The sequence below is a fragment of the Oreochromis aureus genome, linkage group 13, assembly GCF_013358895.1.
Source record: "Oreochromis aureus strain Israel breed Guangdong linkage group 13, ZZ_aureus, whole genome shotgun sequence".
Classification (NCBI taxonomy): Eukaryota; Metazoa; Chordata; class Actinopteri; order Cichliformes; family Cichlidae; genus Oreochromis; species Oreochromis aureus.
The window spans coordinates 9,610,559-9,628,995 of record NC_052954.1 but is presented as its reverse complement, the minus strand read 5'-3'; the positions used below and the strand labels follow the sequence as shown (position 1 = coordinate 9,628,995).

General features: G+C 39.5%; 3 protein-coding genes across 3 annotated transcripts; 2 read left to right on the top strand and 1 right to left on the bottom strand.

The window, feature by feature from the left end:
* The first annotated feature begins 1,462 nt into the window (after nt 1-1,462).
* Nucleotides 1,463-6,535, top strand: dennd10 (DENN domain containing 10). The gene is made up of 10 exons (XM_031737912.2): nt 1,463-1,726; nt 1,812-1,866; nt 2,171-2,367; nt 2,476-2,555; nt 2,638-2,786; nt 4,488-4,599; nt 4,682-4,782; nt 4,907-5,014; nt 5,088-5,182; nt 5,269-6,535. Exons 2-10 carry the CDS (start codon nt 1,821-1,823, stop codon nt 5,434-5,436), a joined length of 1,056 nt encoding a protein of 351 aa, XP_031593772.1. The 5' UTR covers nt 1,463-1,726; nt 1,812-1,820; the 3' UTR covers nt 5,437-6,535.
* Nucleotides 6,536-10,529, bottom strand: sfxn4 (sideroflexin 4). The gene is made up of 14 exons (XM_031737913.2): nt 10,358-10,529; nt 10,195-10,260; nt 10,053-10,109; nt 9,934-9,960; nt 9,753-9,807; nt 8,336-8,361; nt 8,186-8,239; nt 8,036-8,098; nt 7,822-7,896; nt 7,638-7,728; nt 7,201-7,316; nt 7,029-7,114; nt 6,835-6,952; nt 6,536-6,755 (listed from the first exon to the last, which is right to left on the bottom strand). Exons 1-14 carry the CDS (start codon nt 10,394-10,396, stop codon nt 6,678-6,680), a joined length of 951 nt encoding a protein of 316 aa, XP_031593773.1. The 5' UTR covers nt 10,397-10,529; the 3' UTR covers nt 6,536-6,677.
* Nucleotides 10,530-10,804: 275 nt separating this feature from the next.
* Nucleotides 10,805-18,310, top strand: prdx3 (peroxiredoxin 3). Its single transcript, XM_031737919.2, has 7 exons — nt 10,805-10,982; nt 15,129-15,240; nt 16,192-16,333; nt 16,480-16,615; nt 16,861-16,964; nt 17,837-18,002; nt 18,133-18,310. The coding sequence occupies exons 1-7, from the start codon at nt 10,947-10,949 to the stop codon at nt 18,181-18,183; spliced, it is 747 nt and encodes a 248-aa protein (XP_031593779.1). The 5' UTR covers nt 10,805-10,946; the 3' UTR covers nt 18,184-18,310.
* The last annotated feature ends 127 nt before the right edge of the window (nt 18,311-18,437 follow it).

Below are 18,437 nucleotides of genomic sequence, written 5' to 3'. Positions count from 1 at the left end.
GGTTGAGAGACTTTGTCTGAATAGATAAAAGAGTGTCTGTTTATTTAAGAGTGTGAAATAAGATAAGATAGAGCCCAGTTTATCCACAAAGTTCGTAAATTCCCGTGTATAGGTAGAAAAGAGTAAACACAACCAATGAAACAATGAAACAATAGCTTAACAAAGTCGAATAACTCAGTAAAACGGAATATGACAAAATTAAAAGTAGCTCAATAAGTAACATAAAAAAATGATCATTTAAAGCTAAATACAATACAATTATTAGCTGGATAATTATAATTATTATGTTAGAGAATGTGCTCCACCAGTGTTGGGAAGGTTACTTTTAAAATGTATTCCACTACAGAATACTGAATACATGCCCCAAAATGTATTCTGTAACGTATTCCGTTACGTTACTCAATGAGAGTAACGTATTCTGAATACTTTGGAATACTTAATATATTATCATGCTGTTTACAACTACATGAATGTCCTATTGCTGTGATTTATTACTGTTACTGAAGGTCCGCGGCTCCGAAACGTAGTAAAGGGACCTCTGGCTAATACGTCGGGTTCGTGTCGGGCTGGTAGCCGAAAACTAGCTTTACTTTGTTGTCTGGGTCAACTTTGCTTGCGGGAGACAGAGAGAGGCGTTGAAAGGCTGCTCCAACGGAACTTATTTTTTCCGGAGGAAAACACGAACACAGTGTACAGTTGAGTCTTAATAGCTTACTTACAAATGGGCTCCTCAGGCACTCTTCTTGGCTGCAGTGGTTATTATTATATTTACATGCTTCCAGCTCCCGTTTTTGCTCCGTGACAGCTCGGACTTTTCCTTTCTCTCCCTCCCTCGCTCACAGACACATAACGGGTATGGTAGTCCATTCTCCCTGCAGCACGGACTACACTGCCCATCAGGCTACATGCTTTAGAGCTATGCCTGTAGCATTCTGCCTTTTAGCTTAGCACAACAACAACAACAAAAAAGCGCTCTCTCACCCAGGAAACACGCAGAGAGAGAGCGCGTCACCCTGTAACCATGGCAACCGTAACGCTGCCGCCTGGAACAACAGAACGTAGCTGTCAAACAAACCCAAACAATCCTGACCCGCGACAATATGAAACAGGGAAGTACCGCCGTGTATTCCATTTATTTCAACAAAGTAACTGTATTCTGAATACCACCTTTTTAAACGGTAACTGTAACGGAATACAGTTACTCATATTTTGTATTCTGAATACGTAACGGCGGTACATGTATTCCGTTACTCCCCAACACTGTGCTCCACTGCCTGTCCAATACTGCCACTTACAGTACAGAATACAATCTTAAAAGCAATCTTCATTTTATTTTGACTGTTTTACTTTCAAAAACATATATCTGTGTTACAGATTACGTGAAAACGCAGACTTTTCTATCACATCCTAATGTGAAATGCTAAGGGTTCATAAAATTTCAAATTTATATTTTCCTGCCGTCCGTGAATATAACTAGCATTTTATGAGCTACCATGAACGCACCGTTACGGCTGCTGCGATTGGCTGTGAGCTGCGTGGCTCCTCCCTGCACAGCCCTCCTGTCCCGGAAGAGGGAAGCAGCTTCCCAGAGAGAGAGAGGAAATGTCTGTTGACAGCAGCAGAAATCATCTGAATCAGACTGCTGGCAAGTTTTAGCCTACTTTCTGTCACATTAAACCCATCCAGCATCGCTCTCTGGCATTCTGATCTCGCATGAGCTCTCAAGGTAACTTTCCTGTTACATCTATGTCCGCAGAAAAAGACGGCCGGTGGCTGCTCTCCAGTTAACTTGTGCTTATGAACTGTTTCAGGTATGGAATATGGCAACGACTGAAACGCAGTTTATGTTAAGCGTGGGATTAATCGGTAAGTTTCAGTTCGTAGGTCGTTCTTTTGTCTTTTTTTTTTTAAAGCGAAGTCGGCGTCTCAGATCCGCTGAACATGCAGGACAATCACATGATACTACTGTGATCCGAGAATGTCCCCTCACTAGTTTATTGCTCCTGCATGTTCAAACTGAATGGCTCTGGATGGGTTCCTGAGCGCATCCAGAAACCTTGTTATTGGTATTGATGCTCTTAGAAGACCCTGAAAGTCCAGTCTGAATGCATTTCTTTCTCCTGACATGAATTAGGAGTCATACATGTTGCTTTTATTTCCCCTCCTTTAGAGAAAGATGTGAATGGAGACACTTTGTGGGTGTGGTGCTATCCATCTGTGGGCGACGAACTAAGGGAAGTCCTGCTCAGCAAGTGCTGCCTGACACACGATGGCCGTGACTTTCACACCTTTGTGTTTGGTCAGTTCTGTCGTACCTGGTATTACATTACTACAATGGAAGTACAGGAGCCGACAGCACTAAACAAGGTAAGGTGTCTTTATCCAGGCATTAGCTTCATCCTTTTTGTCACATATAATATCTTCATCCCTCCATAGATGAGCATTTCTTTAATGTCTCTCTTTCTCCTCGTCAAGGTCACTCATTTTTCAGTAGTTGTTACAGCAAAAGACTTCAACCCTGAGAAATATGCTGCACTCAGTAGAATACTCTGCAGGTGACAGCCTTTATGAATACGAAGCATCACCTTATGTCTTTGTGCTTTGGGCTGAACTCACACAGTTACATTTATTTCTCAGGATGTATGTCAAACACGGAAGTCCAGTGAAAATGATGGAAGCCTACATCACCGTCCTCACCAAAGGAATCTGTCAGAGTGACGAAAACGGCTCGTTTCTCATTAAGGACTACGATGTTCGGAAAGCCTACTTGGCAGGTTCAGTCAAAGGTAGGACTTCACATTTGTTAAGAGGAACATGTAAAAATACTGAACACCTTTCCCTGACTTTCCTGTGTACACAAATCTACTATTTAAGATTTTTGTTATTTGTTTCATTTGTTTTATTGTGGCCAAACACTGTTTGAACTTTTTAAAAGCAAAGAATTCATGCTTTTTAGCTCTTATTAGAAACCCCCACTGTTACTGGAGGTTTTTAGGAAGTAAAACAAAAAAAATCCAGTGTTAACATATCAGGGTCAGCTAATATTTCACATGAAAATGAAAGTGTTCTTACAACTCTATGCAGTCCTGACAAAATCTAATAAACTTACTGCTTTAATAAGAGGGTACCCAGGTGCTGCTAATCAAATGTACTTGATTAATTTATCATTGTTAAGTGTGAGAACCTCTATAAAAGCAGAAGTTTTGTCAGTTTGCTGGTCTGGAGCATTGAGGCATGTGTTAACACAATACCACAATCCTTCCAGAAGTGCACGTTGCAGCAAATCCATCCCAGTGTCAGACCAATCACTGCTCAGAGAAATCGCAAAAAACACAAGAGCTACGTCTCAGACTCTACAGCCATAGTTAGAATGTTAAATACTGACATTCATGGAAGAACAATCATAAAAAGACAGAACAAGGATGGCTTTGGGAGGGTTACCAGAAGAAAGACTCTTTTTTGGGGGGGTTAAAAAAATAAAGAAATAAAATAATAATCATTAAAAAAGAACATAGGAACACATTTTAGGTTTGCAAAGAACAAAACTTATGGAACAGTATCCTTTGGACAGATGACAATAAAGTGGAGATATTTGGCCATGATGCAGCTACCAACACCTCATACCAACTGTCAAGCATGGAGGTGGATGGGCGATGATTTGGACTAGTTTTGCTGCCACAGGGTCCTGAGCACCTTACACTCATTGAGTCGACCAGAATTCCCCTGTATACCAAAGTACCAAAGAGGCCCATCTGTCTGATAGCTGAAGTTTTCCTTAAAAGAGCTGTGCATAAATGACTGACTGTAAAACGTCAACGAACTGAAGCTATGTTGTAAAGAAGATTGGGCCAAAATGCCTCTACAGTGATGTTGAGACTGATGAAATCAGAGAGAAAATTATGAGTTTATGTTATTGCTGTTTAAAGTGGTCCCACGAGCTACTGAATGATGAGGTGTACTTAATCCTGTCTCCCTACAGTCACGTGAAAACGTTTTTTACACGGGCATATGCATATATAGTGAGATATACTATAAAGGAAAAACGATGGGGTTGTCATTTATTAAATTTGAAGTTATAAATTTCATAAACTAGAAACCAGCAATTTATTGTGAAAACTGCACCACTGTTTGCTCAGCTGTGATGCTACTCTGCTACTCGTGCAGCAGATGGTGCTCAGCGTGCTGGAAACAATGGAGCCAGAGTCATAATCATGGACAAAATACACGATGACACCATTTATATATCATCTCAAGCAACTATTTCTGCATTAAGTAGTGTAAAAAATATGGGATAGCAATAAATGAATTACTGGGGACGGCAGGAAAACATTATGCAAACGCAGTTTGGCGTCTAGGTAATTATTATATCCATTTTTAATTGATGTACAGCTTTTTTTAATTAATTCATTGAACATTTTAAAATGTTAGCTGTTAGTGGAAAAAGTCACAAGATCTCAAATCTTCGACCATGTTTTTGCTCGTCTCAGATGTGGTGTCTCAGTTCGGGATGGAGACCATCATCCTGTATACAGCCCTGATGCTGAAGAAGAGGATTGTTGTCCATCACCCTCGGATTGAAGCGTTGTTGGAGTTCACAAGGTGAATTTAAGACTTTCATAATCATTTTATAGTGGACATAATTGTCTCGTGTGGGTAACTCTTTTCTCTGTTTGTCTCTCAGAGTTCTGCCGGCTTTCGTGTGGCACAGGAAAGACTGGTCCATCCTCCACCCGTACGTCCACCTGAGTGATGCTGAACTGGAGGATTTAAAGAAATGCCCCGGTGAGGCTGCCTACTGGTTTATCTCTCTAATTAACAGAAAACTCATCACGCAGCTTAGCAACTATCTGCACTGCCATGACTGGGGTGAATTATTAATGGTCCAATATGTTTGCTTCCTCCACAGGATACATAGCAGGGTTTGTAAATCCGGAAGTGAGCAACAGAACGGATTTGTTTGATGTGTTTGTGAACCTCCCAGACAGCACCATCACAGTATCCCAGAGTGCTAAAGGTAGCATGTGTTCAAAGAGAGAGCAATATGTTGCTTTGATTCTCTCAGACTGATGCTGAGTCTCTCACAACAGAAGCCATGGCTATGGGGAAGTTGCACAAGGACATCGGCCAACTCATCGTGGAGTCTGCGGAGGATGTGGAGAAGTCAGACAGTCAGGTGATCAAGGTAAGGATGTAGTTAAAAAACGCAGGACAGGAAAGCGCCAGCTGTAAGAAACCTAGTCTTAAATCTAATGTGTCCTTCATCTGCAGGACATTTCTGTCAAGACTAAAGAGATCCTCGCTAACCTGGTTGCTCTTGCCGATGAGTGTGAAGACTCTAAAATCACACTGGAAGGTTTAAAGCAGCGTCATTTCCCTCCAGCGACGGAGAACTTCCTCTTTCATTTGGCGGCTGCAGAGCAGCTCTTGAGGATATAAACCTGTTTTCAAACACTCTACTGCAGGTTACCATCTGCAGCATGGACTCACTGTTGGGATCATTACGGTTTTTGTTTTTATAAATGTCACACTGTTAATACAATGAAGAAAAGTGTCCCTAGCATCAGATTTTATGGTGCACTGCTTATCTAATACATCAGTGGACTCGCACACCAATAATGGGAGCAATGAAAGGATTAGTTTGGTGATATTTAATGTTTTTTTTAGCAGAAACTAAATTAATCTACAGCTCGAGTCGTTAAAAATATCAACACACAATGTGAACATACTGGCTGCTGTTTGAGTTTTTGTGTAATCTGAAACAATGGTCTTTATGTGGGATTTGCTGAAAAATGTAAAACAATGCAAAGTTTATCACTTAACAGTAACAGGTATGAGTGAAAAAGCGCCACAGCTGTTGACTTGGAGGTTGTAGAGCAGAAACAACTAGCAGTGATTTTCCAGCAGAGCGTTTTCCTACACGTTAGCTTCCTGTTCACGGTGCAACGCAGCAACTCCAAATGTCACAAATCTTGTTCGTGGCTGGGTACTCACTTTGTACTGTCACATGTGTGTGCAGATTTTGCAGTTACCGATTTAGCTGATAGAAACTTTGCTGTACGGGGAAATCAGATTACAAGTGTAGCAGACACTGCACAACTTGTAGATTCTTTTTTTTTTTCTTTTAAAGGAATGTCACATTTTCTATTTTACTAACAGCATTAGCACCGCGCACAACTGAAACAGAAGTAAACTGTTGTGCGGTGGAGATTTTTCAGAGTTACTAACAGCTTCCACTTCAGTCTTGAGCTGATTAAATAACAATTAATGCTTCCATGCCCACACTGACTCACTTGTATTTAATTACACGTCTTATTTTCCAAGCTCTTTTTTTTTTTCTCCACTCTTCTAAATCTGTGTCGTTAGCGCCATTGTTGTACTGTTGAATCCATTTTTCACCACATTGCAGTATTTCAGGTGGGGGTAACACATAGGCTCGTGCAACTTTGAAAATATATTTTCATGAAAATGTGTAATATTTGCTATATCTATAAATCCAACTGATACTCAAAGTGAAATAAATTTCTATCAGAAAGTACACTGTTGCTTGAAATAAACTCTTTATTTTGGGGTGTGTGGGGGGAACGTGTGTGGTGTGGGGTTGTTCCTGTCACGCTCTCTGCAGTTTGTGAAACATGTGTCAGTGGATTGTGTGTCTTCTATCTATATAAAGCTGCTTTTCAGAGTCCTCTGTGGTAGAATAAGTGTCTCCCAACTGCTGCAGCCTGCAGCTCCTCCTCCAACTGCTCCCTCTTTATCTGCAAAACAAGGTCAGTGTCAACCAAGTTCAAGAAAGCAAAACAAAACCTGAGAGCAGAGGAGGACCCCGACTCTTACCGTTCCCAGCTGTGGAAAGAGACTGAATGAAACGGGAATCATCAGGCCAAGGACGAGCGCGGTGCTTATGTGTCGGAGAGGAGCGACAAGCAGAGAGTTCCTCTGGAAAGGTCTCACTCTGTAAAGAAAAATCTATTCGGTCAAACCTGATTTTATTCGGAGGGTGTTAAAGACAGCTTTAACAAAAGGCTGACCTTTTCATGAGTAGCACCAGCAGATTAGGAACGGTGGCGGTCATACCGAACAGTGCCGCTCTTGACAAGGCAGTCTCCCACACAGCCTTACAAAAAAGGAAAGATCGTTAGTAAATCAAGATTTCACTGAAATTACTGACTTTTCTTTTTTTTTTTTTTAATTTAAAAATACCTTTTCTCCTGCTGCTTTAGACACGCCAACAGGATTTCCATTGTGATCAAACACTTGGATGCCAGTTTCTGGCTCCTCACTTCGGACAGTTAACACATTGAAGAAGGCCAGAGTAGCTGAGGAGAGTAAAACAGCATTACAGCGCTGAAACTATGCTAGTTCATTTGCTCTTTTAGGGTACCAATAGGCTCAGGCTTCATTTTTTTCCTATTATCCCTAATATGGTCAACCATAGCAGCTTGTTTCAGACAGAGGGTCTGCTCCAAAGCTCAGTGTAAAATAAATAAGGATTATTCTGAACTGTAAATCATGCAAAGCTACTCTAGTAGAAACCTAAAATGCAAAATGGAAACTTTAAATACCATGTCTGCATTGGGATGATTTCTACTGTATGAGTCTCCGCAATACTATTTATGCATTCAGCACACAGAACTTACCTGAGAGAGGGATTGGTAATATTGACCTAAAGAAAGTCTGCACTGCTGAGCTTCTTAAACCTAGTCTGTTGATAAAAATCTGAGGGAGGGCCTGAAACAGAAGATACAAAATAACAATGACTGAAAAACCAAAAGTTTACTTGAGGCATTACAGTTACGATTTCCATAATCAAAATGTACACACCCCTGCACATGTCGTATAGGAGACTGTACCAGTGATCAACAGAAGCTGCTTCAGAGAAATGTTGTACCCCTGGTGCTGAGAGATAAGTGCAGAAACAGAGGGAGGGCTTGAGATTAGAGAAAGGACACTTAAAAAATGATTGAAGCAAATAGGAGCTATATGGTCACACAATCAGCTCATAAATGAATCTATAGGCCTGATCTAAACACATTACCTGCTCTGATGAAGAATTTCTGTTTGCATAATTGAACCCAGCACTGTAACTCTGCAGCAGAAACTGAAAGAGTGCAGTGGAATCTTTGCCATTAGTTACTTTGTTCATGTCTAATATATATTTATCAATCTGATCAATATGCTTTGTTACCTGCCAAAACAGAGCAGGTTTCACAGTGCTGTGTGGCAAAAGACTGGCAACAACCTGTGAAATTAAATAAATAAACTTCCTTTTGAAAAAAAACAACAACATATATACATATATATATATATGTATCCATGTAAAGGAGTAGACACCTACCAAAGGTCCTGATATAGGAAACAATGCTGAAAAGAAGCAGGTGGACATAAACTCATCAGAATCTCCTTCTGTAAAACTCTTTCAGCGATATACAGCACTGTGCAAAAGTCTTGAGCCACACCTTGTTTGTGTTTTTTTTAAATATTTTTCTTGTAGGGAGACAGTTTATTTTATTATTTATAAGTGTTTTAAGTGGTTTTGAGGAATAGATCTGCAGGCTTTCTAAACGTCTTTCAAAGTTTTTCTCTGGACATCAGCTGCTTTTACAATAATTTTCTGTTCTTTCCTTGTACCCGACCATTTTCAGAGGACTGTGTTCTGAATCATTCATGCATAAAAGGACATTTAACTTAAGGGATGAACGACTGTTATGTGTAAACACGACAAACAGTCAAAAAGCTACCGCAGAGGAGGAGTATCTGAAAGGCATGAAAAAAATAAAATAAAATAAAAATAAAAGACCTGACACAGGAGCTGAGAGATGGATCTGACCTTTCAGTGGACCCATCTACTGCTCACCAAAGCCTCATCAGAAATGGTCTCAATGGGAGGTGGCTGTCAGGAAGTCATTATTAAGAAGGGGGAAACATGGGGATAAGACTGAGTTCATTTGAGTTCCACCCTGCAAACACACCGCTAGTGCAGTTAAAGCATACTTGGATAGAAAAAAAAAACAAAAAAACCACACAGTGGAACACTATCGGTCATGGATTGGCCTCCCCAGAGCCTGGACCTCAACATTATTGAAGCAGTGTAGGATCACCTTGACAGAGAACAGAAGAAAAGGCAGCCAACATCCAAAGAAGAGCTTTGAATGTCCTTCATGAAGCCTGGAGAACTATTCCTTAAGACTACTTAAAGAAATCACAAGAAACCTGCATGTTTTGAAATATTGTTGCATTCATTCCCCCCTTTCATTGCATAATATATAGATATGGACTGCTATTGTGCCCATTTACTTGGATTCTACTAGGGTAGCTTTCATTTAATTCACAGACATAATGGACCCTGGTGCAGCCCATCAATCTGACACAGGTTATTTTCATCCCATTCCTTCCCCTTCTTAAGCTCCTTTTCTTCTTCCTGAGCTGTTGGATCACGTAGGTTACTTATATGTGTTATATATGTTAACCTTGCTATTTGAAACTTTGGTCATGTGTTATATGAGATAATGTTTTTCTTTGGAATATAATAAAATATGGAAAAGTCTAACAGGTCCATTTGAATGCTTCAGGGATACACATGGGAAAAAACCCAGCCGAATGCGGTTTTTACTTAAAGGTGTCTATCTGGAAAGCCTGCAGCCTTTGTAGCATCTTTAACAACCGTTTAAATCTTTGTTATCACACATATGAAGTGATCACACAGCAAATGTATGTATGGAAACTTGTAAACAACACTTGTAAAGGTCTGTTACCTGGAGGGCGAAAAATTAGTGGAAGAGCAGCCCCAGAATCAGGGTGGACAGAGGACTGTGGAGACAAAGTGGTCATCCTCTAAATCACATCTGCACAACATAGCTCTTTCCACTTAACAATACTTTAATAAGACTGATAGCGAGGAAATCTTAATTTAGGGTCATGTCTTGCAAGACTTACAAGTGAGATGGTCAGTGCAGCTTCATCCTAGTAGAGGAAATGAAAGAAAGAGAAGTAAAATAGCCTGCAGCAAGTTCACAGTGACCGCTGTGCACTTAGATCCTTCAACATAATCTGACCTTTTCATTTAATTTTTCTCCGCTTCCAAGGAGAGAGTGAGCCTTTTGTATCTCAGGCTGCGGGGAGCAGAATCACAAGGTAAACATCAGGTATTTTCCACTCATCCCATAATATCGGATCACTGCAGTGGCTGCTACTCACGTCAGAGGAGAGCAGGAGGGTTGGATTAAGGAGATTAACCCAGATCTTGAGTCGACGGAGGAAAGACTGTAAAACAGGAAAAGTGTAGTCATGAAAAAGCATGAGAGAAAGTAATTCCATGGTAACTGTGAGAGCTGATGCTATGCATGCTGTGCACCGTTACCTGTCCCTCTGCTTTCCAGTACAACAGGTTAGGATCCATTAGAACAACGAGTACATTCACGTTTCATAAATTAAATCACTCACAGTGACACTATTACAGTACATGCTTTTGAGGTCAACTTCCAATTAGACTCGACTTCCGCCACCAATCACGTGTTCGCAGAGGTTTATGCTGCATTCACGGATGTCGGATATATTAGGCGTCGCATTTTTTTTTAAACTTCCTAGTGGCTTTCTGCTCAGCTTGTTCAGCAGAGAGCACAACGACTCATTTAACATTTTTACGGTCAAACAAACAACATTTAAATTAAAAAGAAAACAATATCACGAAGCTTCGTGTTTCGCTCACTTAAAATATTTTTCTCTCAATATTACGAGCTGTACCTGAAAGTATCGTGACTTTAGCATTTTCTTTATGCGCCATAATTTGTCACAAAATACGTTTTATGGTCGGCGTATTCGATAAATTGAGCTAGCAAAATATTATTACAATTCATTTATTTTTTATATTTTTTTCTTCCAAGGACAGGTTGGAATTAAGCACGTGCGTAATAACCTGCTCAACCGTGCCTCCAGTGACATAATCCAAAATGGCAGCCACCATCGGAAAACTGCTCAGGACCTCTGTAAGTGCAATTTTATATAACGTTATTTCGCATTTGTATTTCGCGCTGTTGCACATAAGTCATTAGTCAGTGATGATAGCAGGTATTGGTTAAAATAAATAAAAAATCTATTTATTTATCATTTATGAGCTGCTGCACATTTGAACCTGAGCACCAACTGACACCGGTGTCAACCCGCCGCAACTGCGCAAGACTCGCTTCATAAGAAGAGCAATGAGTAGAGTTGTGGTTATACCAAACCAAAACTTTAAAAAATGACGTTCGTGTCTTATATAGAAATGTTAATTTCGCCATCTTGATGCATTGTGCTAGAATATTCTATGGTAAACAGGGTAAAAGTTATGAACTGAGTTCCCTTGCATTGAGATTTAAAAAAAAAAAAAAAAAAAAGCTCGCTTGCAATTAATCTCATTAATTACACAAAGTCTTAAAGAAAGGAAGGCGGGAACACAGCAGAGGTTCAAATTCAGTATGATTATAATGACCACGTGTGGGCAAGTGCTGTGTTCACTTTGTAGGCCATGACTAATATAGATTTATTATTATTATTTGTATGAATGGCAACAACTGGGGCTGAATTGTGTTCAATATTAAGGCAGTTTGTTTAATTGCGTGGTTGAGCTGTTGTTGAATTTTATTCTGCAGTCCACATGCTTCAAGAGTCCCAGTTTTTACTTTAAAGCAGGGGTCCTCAATCTCAGTCCACGAGGGCCGGTGTCCCTGCAGGTTTTAGATCTCACCCTGGGTCAACACACCTGAATCACATGATTAGCTCATTACCAGGCCTCTGGAGAACTTCAAGACATGTTGAGAAGGTAATTTATCCATTTAAATCAGCTGTGATGGATCAAGGACACATCTAAAACCTGCAGGGACACCGGCCCTCGTGGACTGAGATTGGGGACCCCTGCTTTAAAGGTACGGCGTATAAAATCTCACCACTAGATGTCAGTAGATCCTGCTTTCCAACCCCTCCCAATAGAAGTGCATAATCCTAGCTATGTTGGGCGCTGTAGGACAACCAACTCTGGCTGCTGTATATCTTAGTGACTGTTTATCTCAGTTGTCAGTATGTCTATGTCCATTTACTCTGGAGGAGGCTGTAAAACTTTGAAAGTAGTCTGAAACAAGTCGATTAGTCAGTGAAGCTCAATTCTATTTGAAAGCGATACTGACGCGAGTTGTTGAGAATATCCTGAACCTTTATGTCAGCAAGCACCGATGTTTTTGCTGCAGTTAGCCATCATTAGTGTAACTTTCTTTGGAGTGGATGTAACATTGTTGGACTGACATTTAGCGAATAAACTCCCATACAATGTGAGAATGTAATCAACATATTTATCAGATGGAACTCGAGCTGGCATAATGTTGGCTTATGACCAGCTGTTGTTGTTTTAGCCGGCTCATTATCAGACGTTTGTTTGCATGTCTAACCTGCTGAAAATAAGTAATTGAAACAATATTGGGAGTAAATAAGCACTTTTTTGTGTTAGAGCCCTGACAGGTTAGGTGAAGAGGAAGATGAGGTGGAAATGAGTGAAGAGAAAGAGATGCTGAAAAAAGAAACATGCTAATGCTAAATGGTCATGTATAATTTGAAAGAACTATTTGTCATCTTTAAATTAAAACTTAATTATAAGCCCTTACTGTATATATAGCATGTCTCTTTCATAAAGGTTTTACTTATTTTTATTTAAATAGACTAATTGTAATGAGCAAAATGTGGCTTAAATGTTACAGCTGGATGACAGTGTTCAGTGAGAGCATATTAGTGTAGTTCCCTAGTAGTGTAATGTTACGGTCCCCACCCTTTCCATCAGTCTACAGGTTTAACAACTCTTACAGCATAAAACTTGCACAGTCAGTAACATTTGGCACATGGCAGACATTAGCATTAACAACGATGACCCTCTATCTCCCGTGGTGTAAATCTATTTTTGCTTTGTCTTTTTTGGTCTTTTTTTTCTTAAATATGGTTTATATGTAAGAGTTGGTGCTGGTGGGGATGAGGGTCCCTTTCTAGAAGCCTCAGCCACTGTTTGCTGCCCGACTCATTAGAATACCTTCCACATGTTGTTCTTCTACACACAAATCAATTTATGTGCAGTCTTCAAAAAAGGAAACCATACAGAAAAGTTTCAGACACATCATAGTGGTTGATTCTTTGCATGCTGTAAACCAGGGATGTCAAACTAATCTTACATCATGAGCCACATACAGTCCACTTGGATCTCACATGGGCCAGACCAAAGAAACTCCTCTTTTACAGTTTAAAGAAGTTTAACTAAAAATTTACAGTGCAAAGATATTTTTTTCCACATGATAAAGCTTTTTTTAATTTTTTTTTTTCTCTTTTTTTGTAGCAAATGAAATGAAAGAAATCTGTCAGCACAACTTTTGGGGCTTAAATTGTAAAAAATAAATGTTGAAAATCACATTAAAATTGTTGTAGATCATTGCCTAGACTGCCCTGTAATTATAATACAAAGTTTTTGTTAATTTATAAAAAATGTCTTCTTTGTTTGTTTGTTTCTGTGGACCCATTGTAAATACATTTATCTATAGGGTCATTTAATTTTTTTATCCTTTACTCAAGTAACAGAGGTTAATTACGCAATGTCTGTTACTTAAGTTGTAGTGTAAAAATCCAAAATGAATGTCATCACATTTTCCAAAGGTGCCTAGCGACCAGATTGGAGTCTTTGCTGGGTGTTATCTTTGACAGCCCTGCTGTAAACGGCTTTGTTATAGTGCCTTTTTCATAGGGATTGTTAGTGATGTACAGTAAATGAGTCACTGCAGGGGAACTGCCTGCATAGTTCAGAGTGCTAATGTGGTTTTATTCTAAGCTCATGATAAAGTCATTGAGGTCCAGTGATTGCTGTCTCTGACTTTGATGCATTTATTATGAAAATGGTCAGGTTAAATGTAACACCAATAATGCCTAACGGGGATTTCAGTATTTGTAAAGATACAGACTTCTGCAGATGAGTGTCCTTCAGTATGAGCTTTGATATCAGTTATATGAATGAGGAAATAAAAACTGAGTGTCAGGGAGCTGCTCCAGGTGCAGCAGGAGGGGAGGAGTCAGAGAAACTCAGTGAAGAGGACAGGGCACTCGTTACTGTTAGAGCAGAGCGCGAGGATTTCATGGACTAAAAATTCTAATTTTAGAAAGCCTTGTTGTGATTTATTTTTCCTTCTGTTAGCAACAGCACTTGCTGATATAAAATCCCTGCTGCGGTTTTGCCGTTTGGGAGCCAAAGCAAGTGGTTGACTTAGAAACTTTTAGAGGCAGTGTAGCCTCAGTTTCCTCCTATTTTTGGAAATTCTCTTTGATATCCTAGCTAAGCAATTCGTTCAACAAGTTTTGAATAAAAAATAATTTCTTACCTAAAGGTGGTGCGTGTTGATATGACAGAATCTCCGCACAAACACAGCAGGAATGTTTCCTCAAGCTACTCCAGAACACACTGTAGCCTACATATAACAGTACAGTGTATCAAAAATAAATCCATTTAAATAATTCATAACCTACGTTGGAAGAAAAGTCACTTTAAAAAGTTAAAGTGGCACATGCGTTTTTGAACTATTTATGGTGGCAGTGTATGTGCAGTAGGAACATTTAAGATGTGCTGCTCACATAAAGCACTTTCTGTATATAACATAGCAGTGGAATATCTCAGTGTGAGTATAGTAATTAAAGAATGAGCAGTACTCACAAAGACCTTGGTTTTGTTCAGTGTGGAGAAACTGTTGGTTTAGACCTTTAGTTTTATGAACTCAAATTCATTAAATAACCTCTCATTTTAAAAGGTTTCTTAACAAGGCTTGTTTAATGCTGGAGCATCTTGCTTTAAGCACCACCATCACCTTTGCTCACTAGATTCTCAAGTGGTACCAATGAAGGTAAACCATGAAAAACACGATTAGAGGACATTTTCCTTTCACGGAGGACAAATTCTTTCACTGGTTTGAACACTCTTGAATGCATCTGCAAGCTTGAAAGCATTGATACCTTTTCACATTCCAGTCCTCCTAAACCATTGTTGCAGTTTTGCAATAACTAAAAGGGCTAAATATCCTTCCAGAGTATAGATTATGGATCATTCATGTCATATTAATGTCTTTTTATTTATTTTTGAGGCGAGGGTTGCAGCAGGAGGGCTGAAAGTCGCGGCAGCCTGTCAGCATGGAGCCTGCGGGGCTGCAAGAGTCCTCACCGCTCCTGCACTCCAGAGATCCCGTTTCTCCACCAGTATGTACAGAACCAGAACACACAGCGTGCAGTCACATTATAATGAAACTGCCTGATTCAGCTCTGGCAGGATTTTTCAGTTTTCTACAGATGGATGGATGGATGGATATAGACCACACCATGAGTTAGTCAACTGATCAAATAACTTACAGATGAAATGAAGGAAGTTATTTGCTTCCCAGGATAAGATGATAACATTTTTCTCCCAATACTGTTTTTATCAATCTTATTCTGCAAAATGCAATATCGGGCAGTTTTATCAAACAGTTGGTTACAGTTGTACTTAAAAGGAAAAACTATAGTCATTATAATTAATTAATTAACTTTCCAGCAATATCCACAGTATCGTTATATTTGTGATCCTGCACATAAAATTGGCTAATATTGGCCTTACAGCATTGGTTAAATTCTGCTTAACTGTTCAGTTTTGTGGATATAAACTAAAAGAATTTGTTCAAATGTTAGCTTTGCTGTAATATTATGTTTATTACAGCAGTTATGGCAAAAAATACCCTTACTGTCATAAAATTGATGTGACAGAATGATTCGACTTTTTATTTCTGATTTTTCTTGAACTCGTATGACGGCTGAATTTTTCAGAACTTTGCAACTTTGTTTTCTTTAGATAACATTGTTCTTGCTCTGTGTACTTAAAATACACTGCAGCAAACAAAGGGGAGATCTGTCTAGAAAACTAACTAAAATCATGTTTGATGTGTATGTTTCACACTGCAAAAGCCTTGTTTTCCCACCCCCAACCCCACCCACCCATTACCAGATAAACAGTGTGGATGTTTGTATATCTGTGTCAAGCCAAACATTACCCAGATGACATTACAATAAATTACTGTTTTATCCAGCATGCATCTTATAGTCAGTTATGAAGACTGTTGCATATCTTATGTTGATAAATAAATAATAAATAAAGAGAGTTTGACTTTGCTATATCAGGCGCTTCCAGATGGGCCCCTGCTGTCACCCAGCCTGCTCCTGCTTTTAAAGGGACAGCTGTCCACAATGGGGAGTTCAAGGACATGAGCCTGGCTGATTTCAAGGGCAAATACCTGGTCCTTTTCTTCTACCCACTGGATTTGTGAGTTTATATAAGAATAATTTTCAGATTTGCATGAGATGAAGAAGTGAATAAAATGTTGACATCAATGGCCTTAGATTTTCCAGTATTTCTGCAGATGTGCTATGATTTTTAATAAGTGCTTTTTATTTTTTGTTACACCACAGCACATTTGTGTGTCCGACAGAAATCATCGCATTCAGTGACAAGGCCAACGAGTTCCACGATGTCAACTGCGAGGTGGTTGGAGTGTCTGTGGACTCCCACTTCACCCACCTGGCATGGATCAACACGCCACGAAAGGTACATTCAGTGTAATAGTTATTCAGTAAGCGGCACACGGGGCAAGGTTCAGATCACTGTGTGTTCTCTATTCAGTCTTTGAAGTAGAACTTCAAGGAGCCTTTAGTAAATGACTGACCTCAGAGTGTGTTGTGCTTGCAGCACTTTGCAGTACTGTGAAATAATCTCAAAAGCTGTTATTTCAAGAACACTACTAGAAGCACTATGCAGCGTTTGTGTTCATGTATCTTTTTATGTTTTGTCAGGCTGGAGGCTTGGGAAATATCCACATCCCTCTGCTCTCAGATCTCAACAAGCAGATCTCCAGAGACTATGGTGTGCTGCTGGACGGTCCAGGAATTGCTCTGAGGTGAGTTCATTATGTGCTCTGAAACAAGTATCAGTCCACAGCTGCCTCACAGTACTAAAATAACAAACCAAAGACATAAAACACAAACCAGTAAAAATGTGCACAGCTGTAATAGGAACCCTAACAGAACCTGATAACATGCATCATGGGGCTAACATTATTATCTAGATTACCTTTTATAGAGCGTATTAAACAGTTTTTCTTTGATTTTTGCCATCCAGGAATGTCTCTGCCAGACTGTTTGTGTTTTTTAAAGTTATCCTCATATCTTTTATTAAATTTTTATTTTACATGGTCAGTTTGTATAAAGGCTTTAAATGGTAAACGTCATACATTCACACCCAAAATAAAATTAGAAAAAGCTAATTTCAGGAGACCACAGAATACAGTAGTAGAAAACAGTGGATTTGAGATAAACTTAATTGGAGCACACTGAATACAGCTTTAATTTTTTTTAATGTCTGGAAAAGTGACTAATGTTATTGTTGATTTCAATACCCAGAGGACTGGGTATTTTTAATTTGAAGACAGGGAATATTACGCAACAGGCCTTAAAGTGTGTTTTCTCTCATTTGGTGGGTGTATCCAGACATATCACCAAGTGTTGCAATAGTGCCTGTAACTGGTCTTTTATGTAATTGCTCAATATTGAAGGGAGAACCTTCTAAAACTGCTTATAAGGTTGGGGAAACCTGCAGTCAGCTGAAACTGAAGAAGTCACTTGGATGAGTGACGAAATGTTTCTCCCACTGAAAACACTACGTCCAGATGAACACAATCAACTTTTTGGGATTTCCTTACCTGGATGATTGAGCATGCATCAAGACCTTCTAACACTTGTTTAGAAAGATGCCTGATGTTTTTTATTTTAGGGGACTCTTCATCATTGATCCAAATGGCGTGGTGAAGCACATGAGTGTGAACGACTTGCCCGTGGGCCGCTGTGTTGAAGAGACCCTTCGTCTGGTGAAGGCTTTCCAGTTTGTGGAGACTCACGGGGAGGTGTGTCCGGCCAGCTGGACCCCTCACTCCCCAACAGTGAGTACACCTGGGCAATGTGTTTCGGTCCATTCAAGACTATAACAGCTAATGTGGATTTTATACCATACACATTTTAATGAGCCTTTTTTCCCCTCCTTCCTTAATTTTTGTAATCTTTGTTTTTCAGATCAAACCAACACCAGAAGGATCCAAGGAGTACTTTGAAAAAGTCAACTGAACACTTCACAGCAGACTGAAGGCTGAAACATGGTACAAATTTAGAAATATACTCAGTTTACACTTTAGCATATGCATTTACTCATAACATCTGGATGCTCTAATAAACAAACGCTTTATAAAACACAGCTCTTTGTCTTGAATAATGCACCAGACCACAGAATAAAGTGGTCTTCATGTTGGTCTTATTTTTCCTGTCATAACTTCATCATCTTAGCTGCCTCTCCTTAGTGGTCCAGCTAGGACTATAATGCC